This window comes from Macaca fascicularis, chromosome 4, assembly GCF_037993035.2.
Source record: "Macaca fascicularis isolate 582-1 chromosome 4, T2T-MFA8v1.1".
Lineage (NCBI taxonomy): Eukaryota > Metazoa > Chordata > Mammalia > Primates > Cercopithecidae > Macaca > Macaca fascicularis.
The window spans coordinates 132,603,294-132,622,311 of NC_088378.1; the positions used below are offsets into that span (position 1 = coordinate 132,603,294).

At 39.4% G+C, this 19,018-nt stretch overlaps 1 protein-coding gene across 1 annotated transcript in view; it reads right to left on the minus strand.

Annotated features, from left to right (window-relative positions):
* DNAH8 (dynein axonemal heavy chain 8) overlaps positions 1 to 19,018 on the minus strand; it is a 314,891-nt gene that overhangs the window by 17,555 nt on the left and 278,318 nt on the right. The window contains exons 88-90 of the mRNA XM_065544087.2: positions 5,130 to 5,286; positions 1,819 to 1,971; positions 1,549 to 1,738 (exon numbers count right to left, since the gene is read on the minus strand). Of these exons, the coding sequence (XP_065400159.1) occupies positions 1,549 to 1,738; positions 1,819 to 1,971; positions 5,130 to 5,286 (500 nt within the window). The remainder of the gene's footprint in view (positions 1 to 1,548; positions 1,739 to 1,818; positions 1,972 to 5,129; positions 5,287 to 19,018) is intronic.

Genomic DNA, 19,018 nt, shown 5'->3' on the forward strand with positions numbered 1-19,018 from the left:
TGTATAATTTGATATGTTCATAGAAATCACCATGGTTAGTGTTTCAAATTTAAACATTTTTAAGGTATTGGAAAATGCATACAGTGAATGAATGTACGTATACAGAGGACAATTAAATGCATATTTTTCATGTAAAATATTGATCAAAGTACGCTTTACGCAAAAAAACCCTGAACAAATCATCAGTATACAGCAATATCAAGGAATTTTCACCAAGAGAATGCAGCCACATAACCAGTATCCAGATCTAGAAACAAAACATTCCTGGGCCCCAGAAGTCCCTTGTGCCCTCGCTCTCGCTCTCTCTCTTTCTCTCTCTCTCTCTCTCTCTCTTTAGATAGGATCTCACTCTGTTGCCCAGGCTGGAGTGCAGTGGTGCAATCACGGCTCACTGCAACCTTGATCTCCCAGGCTCAGGTGATCCTCCCACCTCAGCCTCCCAAGTAGCTGGCACTACAGGCACATGCCACTACACCTGGCTAATTTTCATATTTTTTGTAGAGACAGGGTTTTACCATGTCGCCCCGCTGGTCTTAAACTCTTGGGCTCAAGCAATTTGCCCACGTTGGCCTCCCAAAGTGCTGGGATTACAGGTGTGAGCCACTGTGCCTGATCCTTTGACCCTTTTTCTAATTGCTGCCCTCCTTCTACAGTCATTATTCCGACTTCGAACACTATAGAGCCATTGTGCCTGTTCTTACTCTTTGTATAAATGGAACCACACTGCATGTAATGTTTTCTGTTTGGTTTCCTTTACTCAACATTATTTTATGAGATGCACCTATATTGCTACAAGGAGCAATAATTCATCCTAAATCTGTAAGTGTGAATGATTCTAAAATTTTATTACAAATGGAGCCATAAGCTGCTGAACCATAAGGAATTCAACATTTCTTCATTTTCACCAAGAATTACTTGAAGTAAAACTATCCATATTTTAGTAAGACAAAAAGATGTCATGTTCCTGAACCTTACAGACTCTAAGACATCAAGCCATTAACTTTCTCAGTAAACATTTCTAGAAGGAAGGAATAAATGAAGCAGAATTATAAAGCACTCTTTGAGGAAAAAAGAAAAAGAAAACTAGGGAACTGAGGGGGGGAAGACCCCCCGGAAGTTCCCTGAATACTTTTGTCACAGTCATTTTTGAAATCAATCTAATTTTCTAATCCCTGTAAACAATTTTTGCATCTTTTGGTGCTTCATTTTTGACATTTCACAAACATTTAAAAACTGTAAGTTAGACAGAAACTTCTTTTTACTCTTTCATGTGTCCTAACCCCAGACTGATGGTTTGCTGAAGTTGGTGAAAAGAAAAAGGAAGGGTTTTGCCACCACATTGTAAAAAACTGATAGGAAGAGCTTCAGATTGAATTTGTAAAACAAATACAGAAGAATTATTTGTGTCCTTTCGCCTTTGAAAGGTTATGTGCAGCACCCAGCAAGCTACGGCTCCATATTGTTTTATATGGTATACACTTATCACACAATGCTACTATCCAACAACACACAAATTCCAAGTTTGTCAAAATTCCTATGAGCACATACCTTGGGGATTAAAAAAACCAGTCATCCAAAACACATTAGGCCTCCCTTCAAATATCCACGTAGAAAACTGAGCATTTCTTTCCAAAAGTTCAGTGAACCAGAAGCCCAGTGTGGACGAATCCCAAGACACTCTTTTCCAGAGCTGAGGTATACGAGCATCATACATGTTGTCCAGAGCATCTCTCAGGTTCTGGAGAAGAAAAAGTTAAAACACATGAATAAGAAGCATCAACAAAGAAGGAAATGCCTACTGATGTAAGAACAGCTCACCTCACTCATAATGATTGTTCCTTCAATGGCCAATTTTAGATCACTCAGGCTACTGCGGAGTATTGAAATGACCCTTTGCATTCTGTCAATTTCTTGTCTAAGAAATATGTTCATTGAATTAAGATGGCCCATCTTTATCAAACGAGATTTCACCTAAAACAAAGTAAACAATGCAATAAAGGAGATTTTATCACCTGTCATTTCTCTTCCAATGACCTCTTCTTTCTCAATTCGTTTTCTTCCTCTGAATGTATCTCTACCAGCCAAAATGAACTCTAAAATATCTCTTGCAGAACCAAACTTGCCATTAAAATTTCCATTTCCTGGGTTTCCAAAACTACTGTTCAACTAAAATGATTTTTATTTCTTACTGATTGTACTTAGCTAATAATTGGAAATGTACTTTAAAGAACTGAAATAAAATTGTACCTTTTTCTCCTTTCACATGATTAAGTACTGGGTGTCAATTAGATATTCTTTTTGCAATCTAACCTTCATAGGAATACAGTGGAATTTTTTCCTTCATTATGTTTGCAGAGTTATTAGAAATGTCATAGAAAGTTAATACAGCAAAAATCTTTACAGAGCAGTTACCAACAAATATGATTAGCTATAGTTTCCAAAAGCCATTGTTGCCTTAGCTATGAGAGCTAAAGAGAGCCTTTCCTAATCCAGTAAATGAAAATATTTGATTTTGTGGGAGAGCAGTTAAATATCTGTCATGTGTTCCTTTTGATGTATCACTTATTGACTATTTTGAAGAGATCAAAACAAAAGCCGCTGGTTGTGGGAACAATAAAATATGATGATTATTGGAAAACAAGCCAATACAATATACACATTTCAATTTGGTGACATATGCCCAACAGAAGATTGACTACAAATACTGGCAGGAGCTCATAAAGGGATTTGAACTTTCTGCTGGCCACAATCAAAGAGATGCCCGAATTGAAGGAACAAGGACGGGACACATGGAGTGGGAGAGAACTCAAAGTGAGGTGTGAATCTGAAGGATCACGGGAGGCTAGGAACTGCAGGACTCTCTGCCAGAGATGCCCACTGCCCCCTCAGAAGGCCTGGAATGTTAGAGACGGGTGGGCTTCGGAGTCATCTGAACCATTCTCCTCCTTTTATAGGACAGGCCTCTAGCACGGTGCAGAAGTTTCCTTTCAGCAAGGGACACCTCTGTTTACTGCAATTGGGTTGTTTCTAGCGAGCGAGAGAGGAAGATGGAAAGCACAAAAACGGAAGGAGATATAACACTGAGTACAGATATAAAACAGGCAGCTGAATAGGACTACCTATGCAGGTGGGGCAAACTATATTAAAATCAGTCAAGCATGCCAGGGAAGGTCCCTGGCCCAGCCCGACGTAGCAACCTTCAGCTACTCTCCAGAATTCTTGGTTCTAGAGCCTACATTTTTGTAGCCTCCAGTGCCTCGTTCTCATCTCCATCCCAAGTCCTTCAGCCTCCAGTGGCTGAATAGCATATATATATGCTATACAGATGTGTGTGTGTGTGTGTAATTACATCTATATATAATTCCCTTTAAATCAATCCATCTCATGAGTGGAAATTCACTCTGAGGAAAAAGGGAAATTATAGAAATACTTTTGCAACCTCATGAGTGGAAAATAAAGCTCAGGAATTGACCACAGTCTCAAATCAATAGCCCAGGTATCTCTAGTATATTAGCAGTTTCAAACAAATCGCCTTGTCCTGCTTAGCGTTTTAAAAGGGAAACTTTACTTGAGATAGAGACATGCTTAGAAAAATCTTAAACCCTAGAAAATGCAATTCTAATCCTGATTCTGAGTATAATTATTGTTCCAGCCTAAAATTGTCCTTTTATTAATAAAATTTAAGACTTGCTGTAATCTTATATAGCATTTTCATTATGTTTCTGGGACCAGGTAGTTTTTTTCTACAATAATGTAGCTTCATTTTTACTACAGAAGTCAATGGTATAATTATATTTTGATTTACAAAATTCACTTTACAGCCACATGTTCAAGAACAGATCTCGTCTATAAAATAAGATGCTAAAAAGTAAGTGATCTTGGAACAGGGACAAGTTTTAGATGCCTCTTAGTACAAACTCTTTCCCATACAGGAATCCATTTAGTTACACCCCTGATGCTCAGTTGCTGCTGGAATAATCGCCAGAACAGAGGTGTTGTTGGTGAAGTGGCTCCAACCAAGACTGGACAGCTCGAATTATCACAAGGTCTTGAACCTTTCCCCTGGCAATAGCAGCCCTGTGGTACAGTCATATAGAGTAAGCTTTATCTCACTTGCACATGCCAGTATTAAAAATCTTTGAAGGCAAGTATGCTGCCTTGTTTTTTGAAGATCACACCAATAAAACTATTGAAAGTGTATACTTACAATATTTATCCATTTAAAAATATTTTCTCCCCTTACCATAACTATCTCTACATGAAGCTATTGATTTCAATATCTTAACCAAAGGTCTTGGTACCTATCTACACAATGGAAACAATAATTATTTTAAGAGGCAAGAAAACACTTGTTATTGTTGGGACACTCACTGCATGCTAAAACTAGTTAAGACTGCAGGTTTTAGAGTCAGATTACTTTGTGTTCAAATTCTTGCTCTGCCACTTAGTTTGGTTTCTGCTGGTGCTGTCCTGAGCACTGAGTGTCATAATGTGTATGAAGCACTTAGGATAGGGCCTGGCTTGTAATGAGTGCTCAAAAACACAGCTACTGTCCCATGCCACACCATTCTACTCAATGAATAAGTGTGGTTCTTAGAAAACTTCAGATTGGTAACGGGGTGCTTATATTCATCATAATATCTCCATTAATTGTTCTACCCTATTCAATGAGTTGCAGATGTGATTAAAAATCAATGGAGTAGACGGGTGAGTCATCTATCTACAGTTAAAACACTAGGAACATCTTAAAGAATACCAAATCACCAACACCATTGCCTTTTGGCCTTAAAGATTTTTGAGTTGTTTTTTTACCACAGCTTAAGGCATCATAGAAACTGATATATAAATGGGTCACTGTGGAAACTTTGATTGAGGAGGAATTAACTTGTAAGGGAATTTTTAAAAGAATGCAACATGGAAAATGTTTTCTTCTGATATTTTTAAGTTTTGAAGAGAGAATGACGTGAACAACGAGAGATGCAGAGTTTAGTAATATAGTCAAAATTTATTACACAGGTCATCTGCCACATAGTCACCAACAGGTAGATTCTTGCTTTCCATGGTAATCAGACTTACTGTTTAAATATACAAATAGCTCTGTATGCCAGCGGGAAAGCAGCAAGGCTTACCTCATGAGGAATGTAATCAGGAGGGAGTTTACTCAGCATATCTTCAGATAATCTATAAACAATGGCCTCCCGGGTCTCTCCCACACCACCTCCACTCTCTTTGGGTTGAATGTTGGTAATTGTTTCAAGAACAGCAGAAGCAGTGTTACTCTGATACCTAGTAAAAAGAGTGAGCTGTTCAGCACGTCACAGGGAAACACGTAAGAGATAATTGTCAAAGCTAAATGAACTGATAGAATCACTTAAATCAAAGCAAGCTACGAAAAAAAAAAAAAAGGAGAAGAAAAGTTAACTACTATCAACCTGGGGTAATGAAAAAAACTAGAGATACATTCTACTACCTCCTAATAGGACATCAAGAACATCAGTGAAATGAAACACTCTCCATCTTCAAGGAAAGAGACCCAAAAACTCCCCTGGAAATCCAAATCGCTGCTTCACCATCTTGGTTGTAGCTAACCTGACCACCTCTTGCTAAACAGTGAGCTCACCTCCGTTCACTCTCCTCTGCTATAGACTGGTCATAAGAGTCTATCATTATAGCACAGTTTGTTTGCTCAAATAGGACCACTCATATTTCCTCACTGAGTTATAAACTATTAAAATGTTTTCATCTTTTCTGTCTTGTTTTCTCATTTTTCCACTGGTTTTATGATTTCCAGGGAAATCTACTGACACCCACCTGCTCCACCTGTTCAAATGCAGCTATGCATCTTTAAATCCATTTATTCAATAAATATTTACTACGTACCGGGCGCTGAGCTAAGTTCTAGAATATAGCAGGGAATAGGACATAGTTCTGTCCTCTAGTGGAGGAGATAGATATTAGACAACCCCATTCTAACAAGTGCTGTGGAGGGAAGTAACAGGATGCTTTCAGAGAGTTTTGATTCTCTCATTCCCACTCTCTAGCTTTCTCTCAGGTTGACCAGATACTCTGAGATGCAGGAACTTAGTCTCTGTCCCTGAGATGCTGGGTTGACCAGTTATCTGGACATCTGAGTAAAAATGTGTGTGGGGGTGGGCGGGTGGGGTGGGCGCTGTACGTGCATGTGTGTGTGTATGTATTTGTGTGCTGGAGGTAATTTACACTAGAAGATTAGTAAAAGTTAAAAAGTCACATGTAAGCTGAGACCAGAAGGACGAACAGGTCAGCCAGGCAGTGGGGTGGGGTGGGGTGGGAGGCAGAAAAGGACATTCAGACAAGAAGTAAGGGTAGGGGTGAAAAGGGTTTCAGTGCATTTGAGGAATAGAGATAAGGCCAGTGAGGTCAGAGCCAGTAAGCTAGAAGTGATGAGGATGAAGAAGAGGCAGGGGCCAGACCATGCAGGGTTATATAGGAACTTGTAGGATTCTGAACACCACCCTAAAGGCAATGGGCAGCCACTGAAGATATCCCTAGCCAGGTGTGACATGGTCAGATTTAAATTTTTCAGCCTTTTCTGAACTCCTAATTGACCATCTATACACTTCACATAATTTTATTTTGGAGGGTTATTGTTTTGTTTGCTAATTTTGTCTCTTGTCCAGATGTCAACCACATTCATATTTCCTTTTGTAGATGTGAGAGGCAAATCTAAAAGGGATTCAGCAAATGCTTGAGATTAGTGACTTCCTAATCTCAAGCCATTGTAATATGGAAATATATATCCAAATATTATACGTGCATACCTTTTAATATAGCAATTCTACACCTAAGAATTCATCCTTAAAAAGAAAGAGACATTTGACATTTCCATTTCTCACAGTATGGTGCAAATGTTACTGTGAACCACCCTTCTGAAACAACTAAAACTTCTGGAGAAGATATGAAAAACATCCTTTTAAAAACATCACTGAACTAGCAAGACAATAAAAAATCCTCAGGGTCAAATAAAATGAATGCTGGAAATAAAGTGAATGCTGGAATCCAGAGAGATAAAGCCAGATTTTACCCTGGGGGAATCAACTAACTGGTGTTTTCGAGTTTCTGTTTGGATAGTGCAATGAGACAGGGGAGAAACCCTCATACCTGAGGTGAAAAGCGTAATAGGAAATTCCTACATAAAGCTGGGACCCCACACAGCTACAACCTCAGTATAAGGGTAAACTAGAAAGTAACCTCTACCTGTCAGAAGAAGATAGGCAACTTGTTCTATCTAGCTTAGCACTAAGTGGGGGAAAAATCTTTCCTGAAAATTCTGAATTCACCATGTTTGTGACATTAGTTACCATTTATTCATATTACCTGTGCAATTTGGAAATGCTCAAGCCAAGAATTTATTTTAAGGTGGTCCTAGGAAGTCCTAGGTGGCACCTGATGGAAGCAAACACAACTCGTTCCTGAACAATATACCTTTGACTCAGGTCTCAAATAATCCAACAGTTAACTTCAATAGACACAAGCTCAAAGTCAAAAGTTTAAAAAGTTGTAAGGAAACAAGGCAATGTGAGAAACAGCCAGTAGAAACAACAGAAAGCAGAATCAGACCTGTAGAGATTTTAAGTGACTCTTCAGATGCACATTACAATATACTGTATTTGTGATACTGAAGAGTTTTAAAAGGAGATTGAAAATATAAGTATTAAAGAGGAAACTATAAACATGAATAGCATATTTGAAAAAGAGTCAAAAAGAACTTCTACAAATAAAACATAACTAAAACTTAAAACCTATACTATTTATTGCTGCTGTAACAAATTGCCACAAAGTCAGCAGCTTAAAACAAGACAAATTTATTATTTTACAGTTCTGTAGGTGCTAAATATGACACAGGCCTCACTGAACTAAAATCAACACATCAGCAAGGCTGGGTTCCTTTCCATAGGAGATAGGAGAGGATCCATTTCCTTGCTTATTTGGGTTGTTGGCAGAATTAACTTCCTTGAGGTTGCAGGACTGAGGTACCCAATTTCTTGCTGGCTGTCAGCTGAAGGTCCTTCTCAGCTACTAGAGGCCACTTGCACGTCCTAGCTTGTGGCCCACTTTCTATATCTCCAAAGCCAGTAATGGCAAGCCAAATCCCTCTCACCCTTGGACTCTACATGTAGATATATCACAGTAAAACCGTAGAATACCAAAAACAAAACGAACATCTTAAAAGCAGCCAGAGAGAAAGAGCAGATTATCTAGAAAGAAATAACAATTACACTGGCAGTCAATTCCTCAACAACAGCAATGAAATCCAGAAGAAAACGGAATAGTGTCTCCCATGTGTTAGGATAAACTAACTATACACCTAAAATTGTGCGCCAAACAAAACTCTCTTTCAAGAATGAAGGCAAGAAAAAATATTTGAATAAACATTTCATCGAAGAAGAAATACGGATGGTCAATAAGCACATGAAAAGATGTTCAGTTTCATTATTTATTAGGAAAAAGCAAATTAAAAGGACAATGTAATACCACTTCACACTTACAAAGGATGGTTATGATCACAGGATACATAATAACAAATATTGGCAAGGATGTGGAGAAACTTGAATCTTCGTAATTGCTAGAGGGGATCGTAAAATCATGCAGTGACTTTCTTTTGTTTTGTTTTTGAGACAGAGTTTTACTCTGTCACCCAGGCTGGAGTGCAGTGGTGCTCACTGCAACCTCCATCTCCTGGGTTCAAGCAATTCTCGTGCCTCAGCCTCCTGAGTAGCAGAGACCATAGGCATGCACTACCACACCCAGTTAACCTTTTGTACTTTCGTAGAGAGGGGGTTTGGCAAGGCTGGTCTTGAACTCCTGAGCTCAGGCAATTTGCCCACCTCGGCCTCCCAAAGTGCTGGGATTACAGGCATGAGCTGCCGCTCCCGGCCTGGTGCAGTCACTTTGGAAAGCAGTTTGGCAGTTTCTTAAGATGTTAAGAGTAGATTATGACCCAATGACCCAATAACTACATAACATTCCTAGTTATCTACACAAGAGAGATTAAAAGACATGTCCACACACAGATTTGCACATGAATGTTCATAGTAGTATTCTTAATAGCCCCAAAGTAGAACATAGCGAACTATTCATCAACTGGTAAATGCGTAAACAAAATGTGGTACTGGAATACTATTTGGCAATAAAAACCAAGGAAGTATTAATATATGCTACAACATGGATGAACTTCAAAAACATTATGTTAAGTTAAAGAATCCAGATGTAAAGGATCACATAACGTATAATTCTACTTATGCAAAATGTCCAGAAAAGGCAAATTTACAGAGACAGAAAGTAGATTAGCAGTTGCCTGAGGTTGGGGATGACAATTGGGCACAAATGGGCCCAACATTTCTTTTTAGAGTGATGGAAATCGTATAACATTATATTGCAGTGGTAAACTTACTAGAAATCATTTATTGTCCACTTAAAATGAGATAATTTAAGATAGGCAGATTACATCTCATAAAAGCTGTTTTTCAAAAAAGGAGGGCAAAATAAGGCATTTTCTTACAAGAATAGAAGAGTTTATCACCCATAAAAGAATGTCCCCCTCATGGGGGAAATTCTAAAGGGTATACTTTAGAAAGGAGGAAAGTTATTCTGTTGGAAGGTTTGAAGTATTGAAAAGAATGGGCCAATGCATAGGTAAGTCTAAATAAGCATTATAGTATAAAACAATAATCATATGTCTAACTATGGGATTATAAAAGATAAAATTAAAATACTGAAATGTCAGGAGAGTGGCTATAGCTAAAGTTATCTAAGAGAAAGGAAAGTAAACGTATTCATTTTATTTATTATTTATTTATTTTAAAGAGATGGGTTCTCGCTCTGTTGCCCAGGCTGGACTTACACTCTTGGGCTCAAGCAATTCTCCTACTTTAGCTTCCCAAGGAGCTGGGACTACAGGTACATGCCACCACGCCCAGCATAAATATATGAATTTTAGACCTAAATAAGAACTGACGTTAAAATTTCTAGGGTAACTAGTAAAAGAACAGAAACAGAGTACATAATTTCCAAACTAGCAGAAGAGGAAAGAAATGAAATGGAAAATTCTTATTTAGCAGAAGGCCAAAAAGGAAGAAGAAGAAAAGCAAAACATAGAAAGAGTGGTGTAAAAAAGCAACATTGTATATTTGTCCTTTACATTTTATATACAGTATACATATTCTTTTGTATTTATTCAACATTTAATAAAGCTGTTTTAGAAGTAATAATCAGACAAGTGTACAAAGATGAATGTATATGACTTTATAACAGTATTTGTAATAACAAATCCTAGTAAAGCTTTATAAAAATCTATATAGCCAATGAAAATGGTGATGTAGCTGTATATTCATTGATCATGCGAGGTGTCATTGGGGGATTATAGCATAAAATAACATGGCACCAAACCCAGTTATGGTATGATCTAATTTTGTTGTTAATATTGTGTTTATAGGCACAGAAACAAATCTAGACGGGTGTTTTTGCAGTAGGATTTTTGCATGATTAGCTTTTTCTGTAATTATTAGTTTCTTTTTGCTCTTTCTTTTTCTGTATTGTTTATGCTCCTCAATAAGAATGGAGGACTTTAAGAATAAAGAATATTAAAAATCATTTTCCATTTGAAAAACAGAGAAAAATAAACCCCCATAAGGCAAAGCCCATCACAGTTGTCAAGAAGTTAACAGAGATAAATCAGGGACAAATGTTTCAGGTTCCCTGAGATGCAGCTTACAAACCCTTACTCTTTATGCCCCGCCAGAAAGTGGCCCTCTGCCTTTCCTCTGCGGCATACGGAAAGAGAATTCCAGCATTCTCTCTCCTCCTTCCCTGGGGTGACTTCCACAGCTGTTTGCGGAACTTGCCACACGAATTGGCAGAAACCTAAGAGTCTGCTGGGAAAGTTATTCAGGCTTCTTTGCTTATGAAAAAGCTGCGTTTGGGGGGAGTAGAGGAAATCCTATAGAGCAGCCTTTGGATCATTTAGGAACAAAGCTGAAGAATGGAGGAGATGCTCTGTCTTCAGCATTTTTATTTGATTAGCAGTTAGAATACCACATCTGGACCCAAACATGTATACCCGAACTACCTGCATCCTTTCCAAAAGTCATGCCATGATAAATGCATAAGATGTCATGCTTCACATACAGAACTTTCAGTCAGATACAGTGATATGAGGGTCCTAGTATCAGATCTAGCAAGTGTTTGTAACTCCATCCAGAATTGGGATATTAGCTCCATATTACCTTTAAATACATGACTTTCCCAGTAAGGATCAATGAAGTAAAAGCTAATTTTTAATGAACAAAAATGGACTATAGAGTATACTTTAGATATAACTTAAAATTCTTTTACTATTTCTGTAAGCAACCTCTATTCAGATGTTGGGGATTTGGAATATCCCAAAAGACACTTATCTGAAAAGCTGAAACATGCATGCAGTTGAATACATGAACAGAGAACACAATGTTCTAGTAAAATAACACAAAAGGCATTTGAAACCCATTGCTACATTTTGAAATATGACACAATCCTAGTTTTAAAAAGTCATATAAAGTACTGTATAAGAAAAATATATATGTAACAAACCTGCACGTTGTGCACATGTACCCTAGAACTTAACGTATAATAATAAAAAAATACAAATAAGTCTGAGAGGAAAGTTCGATGAAAATAGCTGATGAGGCAACAAAATGAAGTTAACAACAGTCAAGGTTCCCCATGCTATTACATACCTTTTCAGAAATTTAAATTTGTATGTGATTCATATTACTCCATGAGCTCTCTCTAGCATTAGGTACACTACAGATAGAATATGTGGATGAAGTGCTATATTAGGGAAGACAGAGGTGTCACCATGGCTGACATCTCAGAGAGCCATGAAATACCGGGGAAACCTGGGTAACATTAAACCTCTGACTTTATCATGAACTCTGTGCATTCACATTTCCCTGGAGCCCCAGAGCTCTTTGGTTCCTGTATCAAACAAATCCAAAACCTTATTATTTTAGTTCTCCCTTATCCCCCTCCTGGACTGTTCCTTGCCCCATCTACTTTAGTGACATCAGTGTCTGCCCAGCTGCCCAACTGAGAACCCTCAGAGATGGCTTCCTCCTTGCTGTGACTCCCCAGACCTTCTTAGTTTCCAAGACCTAGTTCCAAATCATTTCCAGCATCCCCTCCCCATGACCCACTGTCATCCCCACTGCCTTCAGTTCTGCCCCTAACTTTCTGATCATCCTCCGTGGGTGGCACTGCCGTCACCTCCTAACACATTCTCCTGCCTCCATCCACTGTTCCAAGGTAAGTTTTGACATTTCAAAAGTGATTATTACATTTATTCAAAGACTCCCCATAACCTTCAGGATGAAATCTGAAGTCCTTCACGTGGCATACAAACCTTTTTCATCACTAAGTCTTTTTCTATCTCCAGCTTCTGCTCTTGCTTCTTTCTTCCCACACTCTACGCTGTGCTGTGAGTTACCTGAAGCTCATCAAGCATTCCATGACTCCCCTCATATTCTTTGATTGTTCCCAAGCTAACTCCACTGCCTGGAATGCTCTGCCCTCATTTCTTCATCGATTATAGCTCATTCCTAACTAGCTATTAATATCAAGCTCAGCTTAGATGTCTTCACCTCTAGACAGCCTTCCCTAGACTTTCTCCCTATGTGTGTGCACAGCTCTCAGTGCTTGCTTTTCTTTTTGTACTTCTCATTCTGTACATGATGACATGCTTGTTTATCTTCATTCCAACTTCAGCCTGAATTACTTGATGGCAGGAAAAGGCTTAAATCTCTGTATACAAAATGCTAATTCCCATCACCTCATGCAAGCAGAAATGGCCATGTAGAAGGTAGAGTAGGTTAAGTACATTTAAATAAATGATTAAATAACTGTATTCCAATTTAAAATATTGCCCCAAACTCTTCTGGCAAAACCTTCAAAAGCCACACTGCATTGGCCACTCTGCTCTTTAAGCACCCCTCTTCCTCATGCTTCAGGTGTACTGGACCTGGTTCCCAGAACACCCACACACGTTCACGTTTGCATTCCCTTCCTTGGACTGTTCCTTGGTGTGTGCATCCCAGTCTGAGTCTTGGTCCTTACTGCTCATTATGTTCCTCTTCTTTGCACTTTGTCCTTGGCCCCAGTCCTGCAGTCACTTCCTTCCCACCTCAGCTCCAATCTGAGAAACTCCTGCACATCCTTTAAGACAGCGATCCCCAACCTTTCTGGCACCAGGGACTGGTTTTGTGGAAGACATTTTTCCACGGACTGGAGGGAAGGGGGCGGAAGGTTTGGGGATGATTCAAGCACATTACCTTTATTGGGCACTTTATTTCCATTATTATTACATTGTAATATATAATGAGGTAATTATACAACTCACCATCATGTAAAATCTGTGGGATCCCTAAGCTTGTTTTCCTGCAACTAGACGGTCCCATCTGGGGGTGATGGGAGACAGTGACAGATCATCAGGCATTAGATTCTCATAAGGAGTGCACAACCTAGATCCCTGGCATGCGCAGTTCACAGTAGGGTTCTCGCTCCTATAAGAATCTAATGCCACCACTTATCAGAGAGGAAGTGGAGCTCAGGCGGTAGTGCTCACTCACCTGTCGCTCACCTCCTACTGTGTGACCCAGTTTCTGACAGGCCACGGACTGGTACTGGTCTGTGGCCCAGGGGTTGTGGACCCCTGCTTTAAGGCACAACTTAAATAGAGCCTCTCTCACTAGCTTTCTTTGATCCCTAAGTTGGAATTGATTGCTCCTTCAGCTGTGTCATCATAGCAATGTACACATACCCTGATTTTAGAGTTTACCACATTGTACCTCATCAGCATTTGCCATTCATCATCTTCCCCAATAGATAATATGCTCCAAGAGCACGGACTGCATCTTACTCATCTTTGTGCCCTGGGGTTAGCCAGACAGTAAGTTCTCAATAAATGTTTTTTTTGTTGAATTGAGGCCAATTGGCTTGCATTTTATTAAACCTCAAATATAAAGGACAGCAATTCTTCAATATTTAAAGGGCATGAAAATGTACTTATTCTTTCTTATGGTAAAAACATAGTATATTGTTATTATTGTTTTTTGATTTCCTGGCACCTTTCAATGTGTGTATGTGTGTTTGTGTGTGTGTGTTTGTGTATAAATGCTTTATTACAACTTTTGTATTCATTTCTAATAATGAATTAGGAGCATTCATTTCTGATTATTATGTATCTATTATATAATATGACAAGATAATATAATAATAAATACATCTGTAGATATTAGAAATATCTATCTATCTCTCCTTGAGTCCTTGACAATTGATAAGTTTATTTGTTTTCATAGGATTCCCCCTCTCAGAGTTATTTGTATTTTTCTTATACTTTATATGACTTTTAAAAACTATGATCATGCCCTACTTCAAAATTCAGGAATAGGTTGCAAATGCCTTTTGTGCCATATATACATATTCCTCAAAACACAGGAGAATCAGAAAGATATAATTTGAGAGTGAAGTAAAGCTATTCTTCTTCTATTATTTTATCAATGTAGATCTTTAATGATTAAAGACAAGAAAACCACAGTAAATTTCCATTCATGCTAAGAAAAGCAGAGTTCATTCTTCCTACCTGTTCTAGCTACAAAAAAACAAAAAACAAAAAAACAAACAAAAAAAAAAAACAGAAAGCCCCCATATCGAAATTCTCAGGTGCTCTCTCAGTCACCTTCAACTTGAGCCCTCCGTGGAAGCGTGCTCAGCACCAGAGGCTAGGTCCCAACAGCGCACACCATTGCAAAGATGACCATTTTGCTCTCTGCTAACTCTGGCCAAGTTCACTGGTGCTCCAAGGAGAGGCTGATGGAGATGATGCTGCTGCTGCTAGATCCCACCTAAAAAGTCATTTTCATGGTGAGTGATTTAATTTTTTATGAGATGATCTGAACCCAGGCCTGAAAACATAGATGTGGGGAAGAAGCCTTGAAAAGTTGATCCACTGTGAATAAGAGCTAGCCAAGCTCTCCCCAACACACATTTTATTATGCACAGAATGTCATTCCCTGGTATTCCAGGGCTGAACAACTCACATTTCTTTTTCCACAATGTGATTTTATGTTTGCAAAGATATGAAAGGCAGAAGCCTAGTTAGCTAGCTATAACGGAGAATTGCAAATCTCTCTATATGCCACAAAAGCCCAAGGGCTTTCAGGAGAACAGTCCTCATAAATGCTCTGAGATGAAGAACAAGAACTATAATATTCCTTGAGGGTTGGTTCTAAGTTATTTCTTGAAGAAAATTTCTTTTTGGAGTAAATATGGGAGGAAGCTCAGATTGCCCTTGTAGCTTGGTGGTTCTGGGAAGTCAGGGTCATGGATAATATAAATGCAAAACAACTGAAAAACAGAGCTGTCTATGAAATAACTACCTAATGAGATATTAGTGTGCCATAATATCCAAATCAGTCTAGATTTACATATATCTTTGCACATGAAATATCAATGAGCATAAATTTTTTAAAAAATCTAAATCTCGAAAGTGTCCTCAAATACTCAAAGGAATACATTTCAGTTTGTATTGCATTGAAATGAATATAAAGGTTGTAATAAGACATTTGATAAATTTCAGAAGGTAAAGAAACATACACAACCACTGATGAGAAAAAGAGTGAAAATAAGCAACCATTTTTGACATTGAGAGAGTTGAATTTGCAGAGTCTTTAGTATCTTATAAATCTACATAATAAAATGTGAATAAACTGTGTATTTTCATGGTTCCTATCACTATGCTATCTAAACTCTTGAGAGAGATTGTACTTATTTTGAAGCATTTATTCACCTTGATTTCCCCCTCCACTTCAGAGATTCTGCATTCTTACGCAATGACTGAGGAGACAGACTTGTGATTCGCCCTGCCCAAATCTCCCTCTTCTCTCAAATTTATGGATGCTAACTTCAGCGTGAAGATTCCAATCAACAGGAGGCATCAAGTTCTCCATCAAGGCCCAATTATAGTCTATCATCAAGTGATGGCCGGGCACTGTGGCTCATGCTTATAATCCCAGCACTTTGGGAAGCCAAGGTGGGTGATTACTTGAGGTCAGGAGTTCGAGACCAGCCTGGCCAACATGGTGAAACCCTGTCTCTACTAAAAATACAAATATTAGCTGGGCGTGGTGGCACATGCCTGTAGTCCCAGCTATTCGGAAGGCCGAGACATGAGAATTGCTTGAGCCTGGGAGATGGAGGTTGCAGTGAGCCAAGATTGCACCACTACACTCCAGCTTGGGCAACAGAGTGAGACTCTGTCTCAAAACAAAACAAAACAAAAACAAACAAACAAAAATAAGCAAGAATGCTGTTGAACACCACGGATGGTCAGATAAATTAATGATTCCTCTGGTTGGGGACATTCACACAGACTTAGCCAGCGTATCTTACAGAGTCCTCTCTTATGGCTGAAGCTGTTATCTCTGCACACATGCATTCAAATCTTTCACCTGGGCTCCAGTCCGTATTTCTCACCCCATTCAGATATATCCCATGTTCTTTCCCAGCTCAACATGCCCCCAACATAACTCTGTAACTTCTCTAACATACTCCTGTTCCAAACTCCTCCACTACCCCAGCTCCCAGACAAGCAACGTCAGGGGTATCTTTGACTCCTTCTTTCATTTCACTCAGAGCTTGGAGAGTTACATCTTGCTGGAGCTGGGTGAAGACCAGAGGTGGGTTTCAGCTGGGATGCTTCGTCTGTTATTGCTTACTGCTTCCTGGTGGCCGGTGGGGGAACAGCAAGGGGCATAGCAAAGTCCTCCAAGAAGGCAAGCTCACTTGCCAGGATGAGTAGGGGCAGGATTCCATCCACGAGATAATTCAGAGCCAGAGGAAAGAAGAATCGAACCTAGGACAAGGCTTACTCAGAGACCAAAAAAATTACCAAACACGGAGCTGCAGAACAGAGCTGACCGCCTAAGCAGGAACCAGAAATGGGCTAAGATTTAGTGGGGAAAAGGGATCAGGGTGGGTGGGAGAGACCCTAAGGCAGACCATATGGGAAGTTGAGGATGAAGAGAGATCAGAGGAGGACCATAGGTCTTACCGGTCCGCCAGTTGCTCTAGTGGATATAATCCCCCATTTTAGGCACGGGTCCAGGACTTTCTACTTGACCTCAGCAGTGTGGTGAAAAGTTGCAAGATCCTGACACTATTTTGGGAGAAGCTCGCTTACGGCATCCTACAGCATGCATGCCAGCGACACCATGTGGGCCTCTAGACAGAGCTGTGAAGAGAGACTTGACAAAACACAAAAGGCTTGCCATGCCCTCTCTAACCCACCAGTGTGCAGCAAGAAACAGATAACAGCCACAGAAGAAGGTTCTCAGCCACTGCTCTGCATTCGCTAAGTCCTATCAATCCCCTCTTGAGACCTGTCCTGCAGCTTCACTCCACCCCCCAATCATCCCTATTCTAGGCCTGCATCCTCACGCACCTGGACTTACCCACAGGGTACCCAACCCAAGGTGTCGATTAGTCACCATGGGTGCTCTAGATGAGGCGGAGAGATGAGCCTTGTCACATGGCAGAGAGCTTGTCTTTTATTCTAACTGCTGTGGGGAGCCATTTAGATGGAGGAGGAGCAGAGGAGAAGTAGATGGAGGAGATTCAGTTTGGGGCTTTTAAGGTCAAGCTGCCTGAAAGACATGCCAGTGGGTGTCACGTGGAAATTGTATAAATGACTATGGAGCACAGAGGAAAGGTCTAGACAATATATATGTGGCATGTTGATGTTCTAAAGGCCATTGGCATAGATGAGCTCTATTCAGGAAGGAAGGTGGAAATGACTATAAAAGAGGTTAAAATGTGAGTAGAACATAGGCCATAGATTTACAGGCATGTGAAGGGAAGGGAAGACTCTTTGAAGCAAGAGAGATACTAGATCACACTGCTACCTGGACCATACACTGAAGGGTGATGCTATTAAAGTCATGCTTTGCAACCTTTTGCATTTTGCAACATATTTTGTTACTCTGTCACAGTGTGATTTTGCCACTGAGGACTGAGAACCTGCTGAGCCGGACAGCAGGAGAATCCTTTGAAGAGGAGCCCCGGCTCTGGTGAGGTGTTCATCTGTGTCAAATACTAAGTTCCTTCTTAGTATTAAGTAAGTATAACCACCATATAACAGTATAACCACTGTTTCTCGGTGGTTTCTCTGGGATGTGTTGGCAACACCATAGTGAAGCGGTTGAACAGAGCTGCCTTGATAGATTATATTCAGAAGGCTAGTACATTCCTTTCGGAGAGGCACCAGAGTGGCTTCAAGTTGTCATCAGATTTTAGACCAAGGTCTACAGAGCTAGCGTTACGTCCACACTTTATAACAATTTTATTGAATGGGTTGGACTCAGTATAGGGTAAGGGAGAAGTGATTTCATTCTTTACCACATTGTACTGAGTTTAGCTTATCAGAGCAGATTAAAGATTACTTTGCATGTCTTTGTGTAAATAAATATGAAAACCTAGATGAAACAAATAATTTCCTAGGAGAACACAACTGACAAAATAATTGACTACAGTGGTGACAGAGGAATATGAAAGATATCAAAGAACTAGCACTGAGCCCAGATGGTTTCACAGGAGAATTCTACCAAACTTTAAAGCATCCAATACTACATAAATTGTTCCAGAGCTTAGCAAAACGTCCAAATTTTTACAAAGCAAATACAATATTGATTAGTAATTAAACCTGATAAAGATGCCACAAAAAACTCTAGGCCACTCTTACTTGTGAATATCAATGCAAAATTCCCCAGGGAACCATTAATAGAGTCTATCACTACATTAGGAGAAGAATAATACATCAGAACCTAGTGGTATTAATTTCAGATTATCTGTAGAAAGTTTGAGTTAGGAAATCCATTAATATAATTCACTAACTTTTTAGGTGTTTGGGGGAAAATCATGTGATTATTTCCATAAAGGTTGAAAGGTATTC